The 20,430-nt window shown below is 41.4% G+C and overlaps 1 protein-coding gene across 2 annotated transcripts in view; it reads right to left on the bottom strand.

Annotated features, from left to right (window-relative positions):
* adamtsl4 (ADAMTS-like 4) overlaps positions 1-17,928 on the bottom strand; it is a 55,109-nt gene extending 37,181 nt beyond the window's left edge. For both annotated transcript variants that reach the window (XM_042489443.1, XM_042489442.1), the window contains exons 1-4: positions 17,515-17,928; positions 15,306-15,369; positions 8,927-9,507; positions 6,677-7,376 (exon numbers count right to left, since the gene is read on the bottom strand). In XM_042489443.1, coding sequence (XP_042345377.1) covers positions 6,677-7,376; positions 8,927-9,507; positions 15,306-15,369; positions 17,515-17,537 — 1,368 coding nt within the window. In that variant the 5' untranslated portion in view covers positions 17,538-17,928. The remainder of the gene's footprint in view (positions 1-6,676; positions 7,377-8,926; positions 9,508-15,305; positions 15,370-17,514) is intronic.
* Between the last annotated feature and the right edge of the window lie 2,502 nt (positions 17,929-20,430).

Below are 20,430 nucleotides of genomic sequence, written 5' to 3' on the forward strand. Positions count from 1 at the left end.
TTTATTTTACCAATGGAAAAATAACACTTTATTATGTATTGTGTCATATTTTCAAGTTTACTACTTGGGTTGTGAAAATACTTTATTTCAGCCCTGCAGCAATCTCAGTCAGTGTTTCGAGCAGACTTCTTGACATCGCCAGACCAAATCACAATTGCAAAATAGTCTGAAACCTCTCCATTTATTTTTGATTTCCAAGGGGCGTTATTGACATCTGACGACCAAAATGCCTCTGGATGCAATTAGATAGACCTACAACCAATCAGTAACAAAACGTGATGCAGTCCTAAGCGACTGGCAAATGTTAACAGACTATGGAGAGCGAAGATGAGCTGTGATGATGTTGTATATGAATGCTGTGTTACTGTTTTTGAAATTTGAAAATAGTACTTCAGACAATCAACAGAAAGTTCAGCTGCTGCTATAATAATAATCAGATAGCAATAATTTTATGAGGTATCGCTGTTGTGATTACACTTAAGATTTTTGCAGGAATGGTACTTTTTGCTATTTATTTTCCCTGAAAAAATAAATAAATTTTTTTAAAAGATGGGATTTTTGCTGGGGTCTTAGGCCGGGCATCTCTGTAGGAACATGATGTTTCATTTATAATGGTATGCCGTGACACATTTTACTTTAATCATAAATCTGCGCCTCTTGAGATTTGGTTATTGTACTTGGCCTTATTGCAATTTTGATAATATTTTGATTAATTGTGCAGCTCTAGATGCAGCATCTGGATTGTTTTCAAAAAAGTCTCAACGCTCCTGTTTACTAAGCTAACGCCTGTGACACACTGCACACTGGCAGCGTTGTTGCTGCGATGCTTCGGCAAGGCTGCCTGCTGCTGTGAGAACTGTCTTTCCACAATTATAAGCACATATTCCGCTCATTTATGAGCATATACAAGCTCCTGCATTGTCAACAACACAGCCCTGCAAATAATTCACAATAAAAAGACTTGTGTCAACTGAAGGGATTCTGTCGACAGGAATGCTGTCAGAGGGCTTTTATTTTGAAACAAAAACAGGAAAGGTTGAATGGTGCGGTTGACTTCAGCAGGATAACAGAATTACAGTATACCAGGATATTTCGAAATACCGCTTCCTATTAACGTCATACTGACGAGGCTGAAATCAGAACGTTTTGTATGCAGAGCTCATTACGCGCCACCAGGTCAATCTGGTGAAACAGGCAGCTGAGCTGAGCTGCACACAAAGACCGTCATACGGCGTATGCCCTGGTGAAATATCAGAAAGTTGTGAATGTATAAAAAAAATAGATACCTCCAAAGCCTAGTTCGCAAGTCAATTATCACGTATTTTAACTTAAGCATGAAGGCTTTGCAAGTTGTTAGTCATCTTCTAAAACACGCAACATATTAGATAAACTGTTGTGATTGGCAAAACCCGACCTGGTTGGCTAGAAATCTGTCTGAATGGGAGAAGGACCAGACGCATCAGCCAAAGCAAATAAAACATGAGCACGCGGATTCCTCTCCTCATTTGTATTTTGGACAATAAAAGGTGCTTTTGCACAATGAGCGGTTGCTGCTCGGATTTTCTCCAATGGAAATTAGGCTCTTGTGGTTCTGCAATCAATCTTTTTAGGCCGTATGTTACACTCCTTCCTACATGCATCTTAAATCCACATGCTTCTGATCACGCCTCACTCACTGTTGCAGAGGCAAACACTTTGTGATTCATTGCAAATATTTACTTTGAAGAGGCGGACAGAAAGGCGAAAGGGACTGGTTTGAGAATCATAAAAATCAAAGACTTGGGAGAGAGGAGAGGACGGGAAGAGGAGTGTGTCTTTCTGTGAAATGACTGCTTCAAGCTGGTGTGTCTCTCTGCTGTTTTTCTTTTTAGACAGCTTCTTCTCAAATTCCACCTTTTCCTCCCCTCTCCCTCTGACAGAATAACTTCTCCTCTGGTTACACTCTGTGCTCGCTCCCACAAACACACATACACACTTTTCCATGAATCCCTCTCTTCCTCTGACACAAACTTCCTCTTGTCTTCCTGCAGAATCTTTTTCTCTCCATCCTGCTCTATTTGCCGCTGGCTCCTTTTACTCCTCTGTCTCCTTCACCAACAGGACCGTCTATGCCCGTTATACTCAACTTACGACCCCCGAGCCAAACTTGGCCCCTGACAGTGCGCCGAGTGGCCCTCACCTATTTTCTAACTCATTTTTTTGGGCTTTTATTGTACCTAAAGTGCCAGAGTGCATAAAAAAAGCATCAAAATCGAGCTTGTTTATAATAAAAAAGTTCCAGTGGAGGATCATCTGTACAATGTCCTAAAATCCTAGAAATGTCCTAAAATCCTGGAAACCTCCTTAAATCATAGAAATGTCTTGAAATCCTAGAAACATCCTAAAATCCTTTAATTGTCCTGAAGTCCTAGAAATGTCCTAAAATCCACAAGAGGTACTAAAATTGTAAAAACGTGTATGTGGCTGCTTCCCCTGGTATCCTGTCATTTTGCAAATGTGTCCCCCAAGCAAAGCAAGTTGAGTATCCCTGTCCTACACACACACACACACACCTCAACACACACATCCTCACCAGCATCCATCTCCATTTCATCTGTCCCTCACTCCCTCTCCACCTTTTCTCGCCCCTCGCCCTTTAGCTCGCCCTCCCACTACTGTGTGCAGATTTTTCTAAAAACAGTACTTTCTTTCACTACTACTTAACCGCGTCACTTCCTTCACAATAACACTCACTCACACACACTCTTCCCCTTCTGCCCTTCTCATTTCCTCTGTCCCTCTCTTGGTTCCCCACTTGCTTCTACGCAACAGCAAAAACATGCACGCACACACATACAGCCAATCACACTTGTGACGGGCCTCAGGCTCGGTGTGTTATGACAAACACACCTAACAGATAATAGGATGTGTCACACTCTGTCTGGCTCACTCCCTCAATCACACACACATATACAGAACATACAGGCCTGGGCAAAGTCCTGCATTCATCAGCACGTAAACCTTCAAACAATGAAAAGACGTATAAAAATGTGAACCATGCAGGAGCAAACAAGGCTACAGCAGTGGCTAATGCTGGGTAAATATGTAACCCAATGAGTCAGCCTCAGCCGTCACAGGACTGCTATTAGCGCTGCTGGCACACACAGGGCGAGTATTCTGCCAGCTACTAAATCTGTTTTAACATGGGGGACTATCACACAGAGCTGGGCAGGGAGAAAGAGAGGGGGATGAAAGAGGGCAAGAAAGGCTGCCAAATTATCTAAAGAGAGAAAAGTCAAGGGCCCTCGAGTGCCAACCTGGCCCCACATTCAAGAGTCTACTTCCACCTCGATTAGAGCCAGTTGTGTGAGTGAAAATGCATAAGTGTGTGGATGTATTTTAACTTTAATCTTATCATCTGCCCCTACGCTCTCACTTAAGACGGACCTGCTATAAGTGGTCTGCTGAAATAAATAACTTGCTCACATGTCACTGAGTATTTTTGTCCCGTGATCAAATCTTAAAGGGGACAATGTATCAGTTTGCTTCAGTTTATTTAATTTGTCTGTCCCACTATAGATAACGTGCGATATCTTTCACATGGTTGATGGATTTTCATGAAACCTGAGCATGAATTGAATCTACCACCAAAAAACATCACTCTGATAAGCAAAAGTGAGATCGCACGACATATTGGTTTTTAGTTTTTATGCGCATATCAAGGCCTTGATGTAGTTTAAATTTTTTTTTGATCATCAAAATTTTTTTTCCTATACATAAGTATGTTAAAATAAGAATCCTGACCATCTTAAGTGCAGTTGCACAGAGACTTTGACGACATAAAGCGTAAAATTTGCAAAAATGATCATAAAGGACATAAATTGACATTCAGCTGGATAGCTAACACTGGCACATTGTTTGTTATCCTTATAAACAGAGACAATGAAAGAATAAGTTAAAAAGATGATGGCAGTTTTTGATAGTTTGTGCTACACATTAGTGTTGTCACCATACTGAGATTTCTCATTTTGATATAATACCTTGAAAAATAAAGATATTCAATGCCATTTTTGATACTTTGGGGAAAAATTATCATTGAAGACAATGATGACTTTTCTTGACTTGGTTAACAGCAGAGAACAGCAGAATAACTGTAAATTTTAACAATAACACCCCTTTCCCACCAAAATTAGCATGTGAGTTTGGGTTTTTAAATACGGAGAAAAAACACTATAAATAGGAGATTAGACTCCTTTGCTATTGCCACTAAACTGCAGTAGAGTATGCCTGTTTTTTTTTTCTTCTGATGTGTCACATTTAACGTCACAAACTTGCCAGAAAACAGGTTAGTTAACAACAGAAAGCAGCATGGAGGCCAGTGAAAAAGTTATGCTGGTTACTTTGTTATATCTGTTACTTCTTCAGTTTCTCTTTCAAACTCGGTGTGCTGCTCGGACGGAGACAGATGGAATTTGTGGCGGTGCATCAATGAATTATGCTGGAGGAGGGGCAAAAGTCATCCACCCAGGTGTCGTATTTCCATTAAATACAAAACCCAGATGTTGGGTGGTAGTGGTTTTTCATCTAGTGGAAGAGGGGCTTGAGAGAGAGCGAGAAAGCGAAGCTGGTGTTGGTGCATCAACACTCTATATATGTGTACTGAAACCATTTTGAATAATTTGAATCAATATGTATCGATAAACTGATATTTTAGCAACGCTGCTACACGCACATTTCAGTGTCATCCCAAATTCTACAGGCATTGTGCATAAAATCCACAAATCAGTTATTTGTTACAAATTGCATCACTAAAATAAGTTATCATTCACATTTATTGACTGGAGGAAGACGCTGCATTTGCAGGTGTTACATTTTTGTGCTTGTGATTGAAAAAAAAAACACATTCAAGCTGAAGTCTATGACTTTCCACATGTCGCTCTCTTTAGGGCCAAGAAATGACTGACTGAAGCTTGAAAAATGGCGAAGATGTTTGAAGTCTGTGTGAAAGCCTGTTGCTAATTTAAAGCAGCCATTTAAAAAAAAAAAGGTGGAAAATGTGCATGTTAGCCAAGTGAGATACGGCAGCTGATTTAGATTAACGTATGTGAAAAGTGTCAGGTGTGTTAATGTAAGGGCAGGTGCCGCCTCACAATGTCTAACATGATTTCTATGCTTTCAAACAGTGATTCTCATCCACGGGGTCTTTGAGGGAGTTCGAGGGGGTCCCCAGAAAAATGGTGAATAGTTTATTTTCTGTATTTAACGTAAATAAGTTCAGTACATACCGACAATTATTTTCAGATGGAGATCCTGAAGCAAACTCTGTGATTTCATGTGTATCGATTTAGGGGTGTTTGACACAGAGATGTTTGAGAATCATTGCTTTAACTCTTTGAAACTTAAGCAAATGAGATTTCTTTCAAAAACATGGCGAAATAAAGGCAATGAGCAACTTGTTAAGAAATGATCCACAAATGATCCACAAATTGCATTACTATTGATCTATATCTATCTATTAAGGGAAATGTCTTGGGTAAAAGAAAAATGCTAGGGAAAAACTACATTTATAGTTACTATTTCAATTTATGTTACAGAATTATTATAATATTTTAGTCATTTTTTCCAAGTTTTGTTTGCCTTTTTTCCAACTTGTATTCCTTTTTTTTTATTTGAGTTTGTTTTGGGGGTTTTGTTTGGGTTTTTTAAACTAATTTTAATGTAAATTTCTTGTACATTTCACTACTTCCATGTTAATTTTGGGGTTGTTTCTTCTTATGTTGCTCATTTCCCTCTTCCCATGTATTTGACACAAAGCAAGCCAATTTGCTCAGGTTTCAGACAGTTAAAATATTCTGCAGTACCGATAGATACAGAATACACCAATCAAAAGAACAGTATGGATTGGATCTCTAAAAGAAACACCTGATCGCTAAAAACTATCCATATTCACTCTCAATCTCACATTTAATTGAGTGAAATCAAGCGTGGCATTCCAGTCTCAGTGAAACCTGAGTTACTGCGAGGCCGACCTCAGTTTCTCACCTGTGTGTCAAGGGTGAGTTGGCCCATCTGACACAACCAGCCCGTCTGTGTGTAGGCTGCTCTTTTGGAAGCATGTACACACACTTTGCTACTTAAAATGCTCCGCAACGAGCTGCACTGAGAGGTATGATGCAGGTCGCAATCATCCAATCATCCCTGCAGGACACGAGCCAGACAGGACGTCACATCAATACACACTGTTCCACTGACACAAACACATTTACACACACTGACACACGGGTTCTGGCGCATATTTATCCTCACACATATGTGCAATCAGTCGCAAAGACACGTGTATAGCTTCACAGCGGAGGTGTGTATTCTGGTTGCGACCCAGAATACACGCATGCGGGAGCAGTCAGTTTCCATCCGAGTGCTCATGGACAACCGGCTAGTGTTGGAGCTGGGGAATGATCTACCTATCAAATACACTCTGCTGACCTTCAGCTCCTCAGTTTACGCCCGCGTAACTGCTCCCTTCAGCACACGGCGTGCATATAAATCAAGTATGACTGCAGGCTGAATAAAGCAGAGGTGAGCAGGGACGCACACTCTGAGGAGCGGGCGTGAAAGTGAACTACTGAGGTTATTAAAAGTGTGTGAAGCCAGTGAGTTAAGAGGTTTTGTTTCTGGGGTTTATGAGTGAAGATCTTACCTGCGAAAAACACCTGCGGTACTCCTTCTCCGGCCCGGAGCATCTGATCACCTGAGGAGCTCCTCTTCCTCCATCCCTGCCTGATTCCGCTCCAAGGTGCGGGATGTGGGGGTGCTGGAGTGGGTAGATGTCGCCAGCGGGTTGGATGTGGGGGCTGAAGCCTGGGTGGAGCTCCCTGTCTCTGTGCACGGGGCTGGGGCGGTGGAGAGGAGGGGAATAAGGTGACGAGATGGCAGGGGAGTTTGGGCGGGAGAGAGGAGAATTGGGATGAGGCGGTGCGGTGACAGAGTGCCAGTCAAACTGGCGGCGGCTGGTTAGGAAAGATGGCGATGAGGAGCGTGACAAGGAGTGAGGAGGTGGGGCTCGCTCTCTTGCCCTCCCGTGCTCTGTATTGCTTTGTCTGTCAGCGTGGCGGTGTGGGTTGCTGGTTGTGGTGGTCGTCGTGGGAAACTCGTCAGCAGCAGGCACATCTGTGCCCTCCTCCTCCTCGTCCTCCTCACGCCTCCCTGCTGCCCTGTCCTCGCCATCACTTCCAATCTCCTCTTTTCTGTCGTTCTCTGCGTCTTCGTCAGTGAGAACAGGTGGAGTTTCAACGTCAGTGCCGTTTACAGTGTGGCGCGCCTGCCGGTTGGGGCGATGCAGAGGCAGAGAGAACGGGACCCTGCCGTACCCAAACTGACCCGGACGGATAGCGGAAGGCCTGTGAGTCAAAAAGAAAGACATAAAGAACAAATAAGAAGAATGAGGAAGTATTTAAAAGGATTTACAGATGGACAGAGAGAGCCAGAGGCAGTGAGAGAGATAAAGAAAACAGAAACACAGGATACATTTCAGCTCATGTTCGCTGTCCAACATAATCATAACCGACACAGAGTCAGCCCGCTGCAGTGAGCAGGCAGAGTAAGCACAGCCTGTTTGCATGACAAAAGCCAGAAGTAATGATGTAATAACACAGCAAATACCAGCTATGGGCATAACTCCAACTCCCAACACTCAAAACATCATAACAAACCCTCTCTAATGCCTAAACAATGTCAGCACTTTAACTAATGGCACCTGAATAAATTGTGAGCATGTGCACCAAATGGTGCTCTGAGGAATCTTTTGTTTTGGTGATGTCTTTGTTGATTAATCATCAGTGTTTCTGTGTTTCCCAGAGGTCACAGAGGTTTTAAGCCATGTCATCAGTACTTAATTGCCAGCGAGGCAAATCTCACTTCCTGTTTGCTGGAGTCTTTTCCTGGAAAAAAACTGGGTGCTCAGCTGCTCAAGCTTCCTTTAACTGGAAATTGATTGAATCACTGACTTTTGACCTTTTATCTACAAGAAAATGTTTCAACAAATCATTTTTTGAAAATGTATAATGACATATTGGCCTGTAAATTTAACCAGACAATAATAACCAAAATACATACTGAGTGGTACATTCAGTATGTGAAAATAGAATTTACAGGGACAGTTTACCTCAAAATCAAAAATAAATATTTTTCCTCTTACATGCAGCACTATCTATCAACTGAGATGTTTTGGTGTGAGTTGCCGAGTGTTGGAGATGTCGGCCGTAGAGACGTCTGGAAGTAGATAGCACTTGGCTTGTGGAACTCAAAGCAAATAAAAAAGAAAAAAAATATTTGAAAAGCTCAACAGAAATGTCTCTTTCCAGAAATCATGACCCAATTACTCAAGATAATCCACAGACTTAGTTGTGAGCAAAGAACTATTTTCTTTCTCCCGAGCAGAATCACAGAGCACAAGGAAGTGTACTACTCACGACAGCACGAGATGAAACGTTAATGGCATCGTCCTTGGCCGAACTTTAATGCCAGCTAGCTCAGTGGTGCTAGGTGAACTAGCAGTAGATGCACACTTCCTCCTGAGCAATTATAAAGTAAATGGGTGTAGTTCAGCAGACAGAAAATAGTTCCTACATGAATCTGCTCACAACGAGGTCTGTGGATTATCTTGAGTAACCAGGTCACGATTTGTGGACACAGACATTGCTGTTGAGTTTTCAATGTATTTTTTATTCGACCTTTAAGCACCACAGGCCGAGTGCCATCTGGTTTCACAATATCAGAGAGAAGGCAGACGTCTCTACGAGCGATATCTTTAACGCTCAACAACTCACACCAAAACAATCTACACTGATGAATCGCACGACAGGTAGGAGGAAGAATATGGATTTTTGATTTTAGGGTAAACTCTACCTTTAACTCTGTGAGAGGCTAACGGGCTCGTTCTCTCACTCACCTCCTCGCAGGCAAACCGTCCCGATTGGTGGAGACAGACCTTCTGCTCCCTGCAGCCCTCGCTCCTCCCGGATTGGTCGGCCTCCTGATGGTACGAGCTGGCTGGTTGTAGCTGTGTGAAGGAGCGTGATAGGGCGATCGGTAAACAGACACATGGTCTTGATTGGTTGAGGGGAATTCTGGCTGGTAAAAAGGAGGGTTTTGATTGGTCTGTCCCAGTACAGGAGCTCCTCCTCCTCCCACGGCATTGGTATTCCGATAGAGAGACAACCCTGGGTTGCGATTGGTGGGGATCGATGGGGGGTGATAAGGCTGGTGTTGTCCGGGGTAACGAGGAGGGTAGAAGGGACGTGCAGGTGAGATGACAGGACCGCCGATGCCGCCGGGCAAATAACCTGCCCAGTTAGGTGGAGAGTGGGAGAGGGGAGGAGCGTGTGAGGGTGGAGGAGGTAAACACGTCCTGCTCCTCTGTGAGACGCCCACGCCGCAGGTCTGAGAGCAGTCAGACCAATCCCCCCAGACTGACCACACCCCCTCCACAGGCTCCGCTTCAAACACCTGTCTGGACCGTCTGCCTGCCACCTAACAGACATAAACACAGGAAACCGAAAATATTAATTACATACAGTATAAACCAGAGCGCTGCCAGACCACAAGGAAACCATATGACTCCAAAAAAAATCAGAGTAATAATTCCCAGATTCCAAAGTGATGTCTTTAAACAGCTTGTTTTGTTCATTCAATGTCTAAAACCCAACAAAATTCGAACAGACGACCAATAACTGAAATTAAACAGTGAAAGGAAAACATCTAATTTGGGAAGGTGGAACTCGAAAACTTGGGGATTCGTTTTTACTTTTTTGTTTGAAAATTACTGAAATTGATCACCAAAACAGCTTAAGATTCATTTTCCATTTTCTGCCGCTTTAACTAATTGATACATTGAGAAAATATTCACATTTGAAAAACTAAAAGCGAGTATTTTTTTTTTTGCCATTTCTGCTTAAGAATTACTGAAATAAGTACTGTATGCCTGAGTGTGCTTTATGTGTGTATTTATGTTAACTGTTGTCGTGTCTTATGTTGGTACCATGTCCTCTAATTTTAATTTAGCAGTTATGATATATACAGACAGACAGACAGATAGACAGATAGATAGATAGATAGATAGATAGATAGATAGATAGATAGATAGATAGATATTCCTTTCTATTATTTTCCAATATTAAGAAAATGATCAAAAAAAAATTATCAAAGGAGTTGCCCTTTTTGTGGTAATTACCTTACCTTGCATTTGTCCGTGCTACATATTCCCTTATCACTGCCTGTCAACACCCCCAACAACAAAATACTGACTTTAAACAAAAGCTCATCTGTTCATGAGGTAACTGCTCTATCATCACCACCTTTCAGCTTCAGCAGTACCTGTGTGAGGCCACTGTGAATATCTCTGTACCTTTATCTTAGTGTCTTTAACCTGGTTACCAGAACAAAACATAGACCGAAGATAGAAGAACATAGATAGAAGTAAAATTATGTTAAAAAATGGGCTACCGAACTAAAAAAAATATGGGTGTTCCTAATTTAACCTTTTGAAACCTGAACAAATTGGCTAAATTTCTTTTTAAAAAACATGGGAAGGAGGTAAAAGGAAGCGTTAGAAGAAATTAATGAAAAATGAACAAAAAAATCTATTAAAAAAATAAATACATGAATAAAAAAACAAACAAAAAAATAAAATTACTTATTAAAAAAAGAAAAAAGAAAACAAGGAAAGGCCCTAGAGAGGTGGTGAAAAATTAATAATTTTCGGTGATATTACTTAAAATATGTTACAGTAATTACAAATTTGGCTATACATTTTTCATTTTATTTTATTTTATTTTTGAAAATATTTTTCTAAATGTACTAATATCTTGTAATTTGGGAAACATTTCTTACCAAGTTGCTAATTGCATTATTTCTCGGGTTTTTAAAAGAAATCAAACCGATTTACTCGGGGCTCAAAGGTTTAAATACTTGTCTGAAAGCCGCTCAAAAAAGCGGTTAATGCAGCAGCTCTATCTCGTTTCACATGACAACTTAGAGATAAAGGTGAAAAGGTTCAGATTTTGTGTTGCATTTTGTGAAAATTTGATTAAAAAGTCAGTTTTCATGATGTTTTGTACACAAATTCCAAATGTTTGAGGTGAATGAAAACCTTCGCCAGTTAAAAAAAAGTCTGGCTGGTTTAAAAAAAAGTATTTTAATTGAACTGAAAGTGCTCTACAACTGACTGTAACCTTACCTCCACTGTAAAAAGGTGCAAACTGCCAGCCTTGGCAATATTTTGAAGAAGTACTTAACTTAGTAAAAGCGTTGCCATTGCAAAATCAAAAATCTCTGGAAGGACTTATTTCTTCACAGTCCACTGATGAGCTGCAGTCTCGTGAGTTTCCTTCCTCTGAGGCCAAAATATAAATCCTGAACCTTTCATAGTTCACTCGGGCTTAGAGGAGACTCGGTCACCTGCCAGCAGCTTATGAGCAGATGGATAAAGTCATTGGAGTTGGTGTTGTATAAACGTGCTGCAGAAACGACGGGCGGATCTGGCTGTGCATGTGTTTGTATATGTGTGAGTGTACGTATGTAGGTGCCAGGCTGACACTTTGATGTCGTCCTCTGTGGCTGCAGATAGACGTTTCACCTCTCATTTCATAACTGAAGCACTGGCCTGGTTGGCAGAGCAGCAAACATCATGAGAGCTGAACAAAAGTTTCCATTCAGAAAGAACCAAAACATAAATCTGCGCTCCACTTCTCCTCCCTCTCCCCCCTCTCCTTTTGAGTGTGTACATTTGTGTGTACATGGGCGAGTAAACACACTGTACAAACTTTTTTGTGGGTTTGCGGAGAGAGTGGACAGGTGTAAGAGGCATACTTGTGTGTTTGTGTGCTCTGGTGCTGCATTATCCAGATTTCCAGGCTCTGTCTGAGGTAAAATGGCAGGAGGGTGGGAGAAAAGGAAGGAGAAAGGGGTGAGAGAGATGGAGGGAGGGTGGGAGGCAGACAGGCCTAATGACTCTGAGTGTGTGTGTTTCTGGAGGGGAGGTTTGGTCTGTTGTAATGAGTGACATCAAACACACAGCTGCCACATAACTGGGACCATTAATGAGCTCCGTGCAGTGACCCTGCAGCAGCCACCGCTGACCTCTGGAGCTACTGGTTAAACTCCTGCGACACTGTGCTGCCAGGCCCGAACCAGACCAGACCAGGAGTGGAGCTGTGAATTCTGCCTCCCCAGTTATTACATTTTTAAAAAGGCAAATGATCTTACTACTGTGGGCCCCCCACAGCTGTGGGCCCCTTTAAAGGTTCACACATTTTAAATTCTGTCTTAAAACAATACTGACATGCCCATATGAACAATGAAATCTTTACAACTTCATTGTCACAAAGAAACATTTTAGCTTAAACACAGTCAATGTGCAAAACTCAACAGTGACGTAAATAAAATTACCATGAATTTTTTTTAAAGTTAAAATAAGAAAAAGACTGTCGTCTTAGACTTCAGGATGTGTTTACTTACAATAATACCGGCCTTACAGTATGTACATGTACAGCAGAGTACAAAGGTCATCTCAGAACCAGGTTTTTCAGCTGAACTCAAGGATTAAATGTAATTTATAGGTTAAGTATCGTAATCCTCTTAAAACTACAGTAACAGATTTTTTTCCAATCGGGGGCAGCGGAAACAAGATGTAAAAACAACAGTAACATATTCTCATCTTTAAAAAGTCTAGTGTGCAGGATTTAGTGGCATCTAGTGGTGAATGTGCAGAATGCAACCGACTGAACTTTCTCCCTTGTGCCAGTTGTATAGAAACACTACGGCGGCTGACACGAAAACACAAAATGCCAAAACCTCTATCTACAGCCAGTTATTGGTTTGTCCATTCTGGGCTACTGTGACAGCATAGCAAACTCTATTGAAGAGGACTCGCACCATATGTAGATATAAACACAACAATTCTTAATTTCTGGTGATTTTACACTAATGAAGACATTGTGTCTGAACTGATGAATATTCACTCTTTTGTTACCTCCGTTTTTGCAGGAAATATCTGGCTCTTAAGCTGCTAAATGATCCACTATGTTCACTAGCTAGTTTCTGTAACTGTTCAGTGCTGAGCAGGTTGTGGGTTTTTTAGAGATTTTTCAATTAAAACTGCTGCCTTCTGCAGTCGAACACAGCACTACGAGAGGATTACAACTAAATGGTGACGCAAGATTTGTGAAACTCTCTTGAGCTGCTTCAAATATTCTTGTCTCACTGTTTAATGGTGCGACAGCAGTGTGTTTATGATTTGGTTTAGAAATAAAAAAGCACTTGGTTAAGGTTAGTAAAAGATCATGGTTTGAATTAAAATAATCAATTGAAATATGAAACATGAAATTTTGCAAGAGTGTGTGCAAATCTGGGGTTACTTTGTAGACACGACCCAATGAGAGTGAACCGACACAGTAAAGTTTTAGCCTGACAGCTCCAATAAAATCTTAATTCTCCGGAGCTTCATCAATGCAAACAACTACTTTCACATTTTCATTTGATAAATGACTAGAAAAACAGTAATTATTATAGAAACTTTAAGCCAAATAAACTATTTAGGGGCTTGGTATTCGTGCTCAATACAAAAAATGACACATAGGTGAATTAAATTCCAACAATCTTATGGTGTGTTCAATGTAATCTTGTAAAAAGTAGTTTTTTGCAAAAATTTTAATAAATGCAACTTTTTGAAGGAGAAATGTGTGAAAAGCTCTGCACTCTGCGGTAGGGCTGTGAACTCAGGCGCGCCCCTCCCCTCCCACACCTGCCCATTTTTCAGGCTTTTTTCACATTCCAGGGAGGAGGCACTCAAGCCAAAAGTGAGGGGGGGTTTTACTTTCTCTTTATGGTTATCGACCAAAATAACCCAATACCAAGTAGTATAAAAACTCCAGTCAAACAGCACAGCAATCGATCATTTTTGTACCAGGATCTGGGAAAAAATGGTAATTTGTGATGTTTTTCTAGCAGCCAATCACCACAAGCGTCTTAGATTTAATCCGACATGCAATTGGCCCACTACTGTGGCAGCAATAACTTACAGTCTGCGGTAGGGGTCGACTGATATTGGCTTTTCGGGGTCAATGCTGGTTATTAATAGTTAATAAGACTGCTAGCAAATATTTGGAACTGTTATGAATTTACAATAAAAATGAAAATCTTTCTGTCAATATTTAGACTTTGGAATATAACAAACTCCAACACAAAACTTTGTTGAAATGCCTTTAGCAAATGTGTAATCAAAATGTTCACAATCATAAACAGCAAGTTCCTGGCAACTTTTTTATAAAGTCATGTAAAAAATTTGAAAAAAAAAAAAAAGGAATACATAAAAATAGCTCCCTGAAGTTTTACAAGTAAAAGTGTCTCCCATGCGGACGCTTTTTTCCCACTTTTTAATTAATTTTATCGGCGAGCATTGAAATAAAGCGCAGATACAGATAATCCAAAAAATGTTAAATATCAGCTCCAATAATCGGCCAGGCCAATAATGTGTCGAACCCTAGTCTGCGGTGTGCTGAAGTTAGCGTGGTTGGCAGTTCAGCATGCCAAAATGCCACACAAAGGTTTGAAAGTGTGGATAAACGACATGCCTGTGGTGTCTGGTGCTGTTTTGCGCAACTGAATGCTTTCATTCACATGATGCGTGTCTAATGAAGTTGAAAAAAAGGGTTTTAAACTCTGTACTATTCATGTCTGCATCATTTTAAAGGAACTGGTATTGGTATCCTAATTTTTTTAAACAATATCTAGCAAAATTGAGGTCTAAAGTTCTGTGGAAACTGATCTATAGACAGTTTTAGTTAAATCGAGCGGCTGTCTTCCAGAGTTATTCTTTCTAGTACAAACTCCCTCTTTGTGTTTTCTTGGATGGTGTTTCCCTGCTTAGCTCCAGTGGAGGGATGCTGGAAGGCATCCACTTGATTTGCCTGACTTCACTGGTGAAGCCTCAGATTAGCTTTGGCTGCACATGCATTTTTGGAAAGAATGGTTACGGCACATGCCACAAAACCGCAGCGGTCTCCAGCCGGGGACCTTTGTTGCATGTCATACCCCATCTATCGCCTCTCTTTCAAGTCTGCCTCTTCGCTGTCCAATAAAGGCAAAAACGAAAAATAAAATCTCTTTGAAGCCAGTTTGAACATTTGCAGCTCCTCCAATGTGCACATGGGCCGGTCAGGAATGTTTTAACATGTGAAAAACTGTGAATCCGCCCTTTAATTGTCACCTTTCACCCCTCTATCATGATGCTGTTGTCTGTGGATCTCACTTTTAATGAGCTAATGACTCACCTTCCTCTTGGCTGCCTTGGTCACGGAGGTCGTGACCACCACAAAGCCCCACAGCACATAGAGCCTGCAGGGATGAAGAACAGATTTCAGACATCAGCAGGTTGAATAAGGTCTTTTGTAAACGACATAATTGCTCCATGACCTAAACGTCGAATTGGTATATGCTGCACGAACTCACAGAGACCTTCATTGTTCTCTGCCCAATGGTCATCAGCTCTCCTGAACACCCCCCCCCCGAAATGTAAATTTAGTTTAAAAACAGTGTTAAACGGTGTTGAGTGAACACCCTATCATATGTTCCAGTGACCTAACTGTACTTCAGCAACCAATTATGCCACTTTCTTTGCCACTACAGGTGGTGTGTGGGCTGCGGAGGGGGTGAACACAAGTTTCTTTTTCCCTTCAGGGGTTCACAGGCAAACATCTCAATCAATGTGGGGTAGCCTGGGAGGCGCTAACAAACTAATGGGTTTAAACAGCAAGAATGTTTTCCCTCCGCATGCCTCTCTCTGGGACTATATACACACCCTGAGGATGTGGCTTTTAACACACACACAAAATAACACACTAAATCAGTCTCAACATCCAAAATCATCTTGTAAGGTGACATTTTTTTAATTTGAGGTCGGATTTTCAAAAGTTGGTTTTGTGGTTGGAACTGGTGTTGAATGTCTGCTTTAATTTTGGGTTGATGTCCTTAAATTTGACATGAAGCTACTTTAGGAAGACCCACAACAGCAGTGCCATGTAAGAAAGTATTTGTTTTTTCCAATGTTGAGTCTTTAAAGCAGGGACATTCAACTTGCTTTGCTTGGGGGCCACTTTTACAAAACGACTGGGGGCCAGGGGCCAGTCGCAGCAGCCCCCTACATGTTTCTAGAATTTTAGGATGTCTTTAGGATTTTAAGATATTTCTCAGAATTGAGGACATTTTGAGGACTATAGGACATTTCTAGTGTTTTAGGACATTTCTAGGATTTTTTGCAATTTCTAGGGTTTTAGGACATTTCACAGACTTAAGGATGTTTGAAGGATTTTGTGTAATTTCCCAGATTTTAGGAAGTTGCAAGGATATTAAGAAATGTCTTGTATTTAAAGACCTTTCTAGTATTTTAGGACATTTGTAGAATTCTAGGACATTTCTTTAAATTTAGGACATTCCTGGGATTTTAGGAATTTCTCAGGATTTTAAGGGTGTTTCTAGGATTTTAGGACATTAGGGGCTTCACTAGGACCTCTGTTGGTGGGTGTGAGGAACCTTTTGCTTCTTTTTATTTAACAAGCTGTTTTGATGCCATTTTATGCACTCTGGCACATTATATACACTAAAATACAAAAAAATCCCAGTGTGAATCACTTTATTTATTATTTATTGTGAATTAGGCATCCTATCAGGGGGCGAGGGCCATAAGCTGAGTATCACTGCTTTTAAGCCTCATTTTCTCCTTTAAGGTGAGAGGTTTCAGATAAATATACTCGCTTAAAAAGAAAAACAGAAGTTCTGCTCATACTTGTGGTTTATCACAACAATCTCCACGAGACAAGTGCACTGGAAACAAGTGGAATACCATCTGTTCATCTGCCAAGAAAACAGCCTGAACATGATACTACACGACTCGCTAAGATGGACAATTCAGCGCTCACCACGCGAACTAAACCATCACCGCAATCACCAGTCCGCAGGCCACATGTAGTCAGAGTAATTGGTCCCTTCTTCCCAGTGTGGTGCACCGCCGTGGTCTCTGGAAGCCTCCCCTCACCAGACTACATAACTACCCCGAAATGCACAGACAAAGGTCCCGCACAGTCCGACACAACAGAGCCGCTGAGGCCGAAGTAACGACCCCCTACCCGGCTCCACGTTTCCCTGGCCGCTACAGTGGCACATTGTAGAATAAACTCAGAGCCGTGGGGACAGACACGGAGACAGAGATATGCAACAGAGAGGGGGGACACACACAAAAATCCGCCCTGAGCTGAGAGACAAACCTAAACCTGGATGCCTTCGGGTAAATTCCTATCATATATCCTGCACGCAGCCCCGTGCGCAATGAGAAAGCGTCGTGCGTAAAACCCCAAAACTTTGCCACAAAAGTAAAAACTTTTCCTCAACACAAACGCCGCGCTCGCTCAACGGAGGATGCAAACCCTCCATGTGGTGTTGTGTACAAAAGTGAGAGAGGCAGCAGGTTGCAAAGTCAAACTTTACCTGAAAAGTAAACCGAGCCGCATGCTCCTCCGAGACAACACTCCGCGACTAATCACCGCTATTGATTAGCAGTCCAGGTTCACTGATTGGGTTGTGGTCCGTTGCGGTCCGCGTAGTCCTGAAAGAAATGTGATGAAGTCCTGCGAGGGCTTCTTCAGCTCTCTCTCTCTCCCTCTCTCTCTCTCTTTCTGTCCCCTTCCTCCTGTCACAGTCACTCCCAGTGATTTTTGGAGAGTGGGAAGGGTTCCGTTTTTTCTCTCTCTTTCACTCCGTTCACTCGACAAGTTTTTTTGGGGTCCTTATTATAAACTGGTGTGACGCCTGGCAGCCAGGGGGCCTGGGGGGAGAGAAAGAGGGGAGACAGGAGACACAAAATGGACAGATTATCTCTCTCTCCCTTTCACACGCATACACTCCCACTGCCTCTCTCTCTCTTTCCCTCTCACACACACCTCTATGGCCCCTGACTAAGCTATAATAACTCTCAGAGCCGCTTTCTTAGTTGCACAATCCAGCATAAGAATGCTACATTGTACTGGGTCACACTGATCTGTAGTAATGATCTACTCATTGTCGGAAACAGCCCTGAGCTGGCAGCATCTGCAGCAGGGAAGTACAAAGCTTTACGGGCTTACCATTGTGCCAAAACAAACACTAATTGTTCAGTAACAAAGTGGAAAATGAATGTGGAGAGTGGAAAATGATTTTTTTTTCATATTTTACAGGATGAAATATGGCTGCTGGATCACTGGCAGCATGTTAGTTGGTGTGCAAAAAATATTTTCTGAGTGATATAAACATGTCTGTGTTTTCTCATAACTGTTTAGTGCTCGAAAACAGACATGCCGCACCAGATAAATGCACCCAAGAGACATGCCACTTCTGAGCAGGAGTGATGACTCTGTGTGTGTTTATAAGTGTGTGTGTGTGGGCTGTGAACTCTTCTTGGTTGCGGTTTGAAGTAGATGTGAAAACTGCCTCATGCCAACTTGTTTATGCCATATTTATTTGGTTGTGATCCACCAGCCGTCCCAGTCTGTCTCAAACAGAACAAGCCGACCAAACACAGTCCAGAGGGGACATTGAGGGGGTGAGGAGTGAACCCGAGGTGAAGTGAAAAAAGACAAGTTCTCGGCAGGATAAAGAGCTATAGTCTTTTTTTTATAGAGGCTGATATGTCATGTGTCTCCTGAGGAGACTTCTGATGTACAATGTTAAGCTTTTTGTCCAAATAAGAACAAATGGATTGAAATATTTTGCCAAAACAAAAATTCTTGTACAAAGTTGCACAAATAAGATTTGCTATGCTTCCTCTATTGAGGTTGGCAGATTCAAATGTACCGCTTTTAAGAGTAAAACTGATTTTGTGTGAGCTGGTCGAGTTCTTAGAAGTGGAAAGTGAGTCCCACTGTTATCCGTATTGTAAAAACTATCATGACGGTCATAGTTGTTTATTTTCTTTTGTGTATTTAAGTTTGCCTACTTTTTGTTAAAAGTGGGGAAAACAGGGCAATTTCTTTTGATTCATCTAGAAATTTCCAACCTGAATCAATGATTTATTAATTTCGTTGCAAACATGAAGGTCTGAAAATCTGATAATAAAATCCATGTGAATGTGTTTTTTATTATTTTTGGACTCTTAGTAGCATCTCTCAGAGTATGTGCTGCCTTCTGGATTTGGTTTATATTAATCAGCAGTGGCTTCTCAGACTTTGAGGCTTCAGCTCAGTCGGCAGAAGAAAACACTGGCATTGTATGCTAGTGCAAACCGCGAATAAATTACATTTGCACGTTTCATAAGTATCAACGTTTGTAGAGTGACATATGAGCTGACTGTCATGCAGAGAAAGAGGGGATGGAGGATGGTATGTCATCTAGGAGAGACACCTGCCAAGCTGTAGACCACTGTCTGAGACTAACAAACAAAAACTGATTGTGATTTAGTGAGTCGACGCTTCTTCTAGTGACTTTTTAGGCACCAAACTTGGGTATTTTGTTGTGACCCGTTGCTGTTTTTCCAGCAGGGATAATGGCAGAAAGAGGCTGTTTTTGACCGAGACATTGCTGCATTTCCTGCAAGATAAGTGCAACTAAAAGCATTTTGGTTTTTTTTTCATGAAGATATTATTGCGTTTCCTGCTTGTATGGGGGTAAGACAAGCAGCTGCTTTTTAAAGATATTGCTACGCTTCCTGCAAGGTTGAGGGTTAGAAAAGTGGTTGACATCGCAGTGTTTCCAGCTGAGATAGTGGCACGACTAGCATGTTATGGGCTTATTTTTTATTGAAAAATGGTTGCTTTTGCTATAGAAGCAGTTGCATGAAAAGTGGTTGTTTATTACCAAGACATTCGGACTCTAAAAAAGGGAATTTTCTGCAAAAACAATATCTTTTCCTAACCACAGTCAAGTGTTGTTGTGCCTAAATCTAACCACACTTCTGTTGTTCAATTGTCAAGTTCAACATATCTGCTGCATAATAATGTGCAAATGTAACATATCTGTGGTTTTCAGAGATATGCAATGCAAATGAAAAAGTTTTCTGGTGACTGGGTTGGAGGCTTGGGCACAGTTAAAAGCAAGGCGCATAAAAGAAAAGATCATCTTCACAAAGAACAAAAAAAAAGAGAAGCAAGCTGATTAGTAAAAACAAGGGAGCATGAATAAAGAGACTGAAAACTGAATATGACAGTAAAGAATCGGATGAAATATGGATATATGAGAGAAAATGAGAAAAAAGCCAGAGACAGTGACACTAATGTGATACTAAAAACATTGTTTACTACAGAGGAGATCAGAGCCCAACTCATCAACATAACATTTCCCACCCTGTTGCTGCTGAGCAGAGAGGGGTGAGATGGTGGAAATGTGAGAGAGGCTGATGAGTGGAACGGAGGGTGGGTACGCAGTGAGTTATGG

This window comes from Plectropomus leopardus, chromosome 7, assembly GCF_008729295.1.
Source record: "Plectropomus leopardus isolate mb chromosome 7, YSFRI_Pleo_2.0, whole genome shotgun sequence".
NCBI lineage: Eukaryota > Metazoa > Chordata > Actinopteri > Perciformes > Serranidae > Plectropomus > Plectropomus leopardus.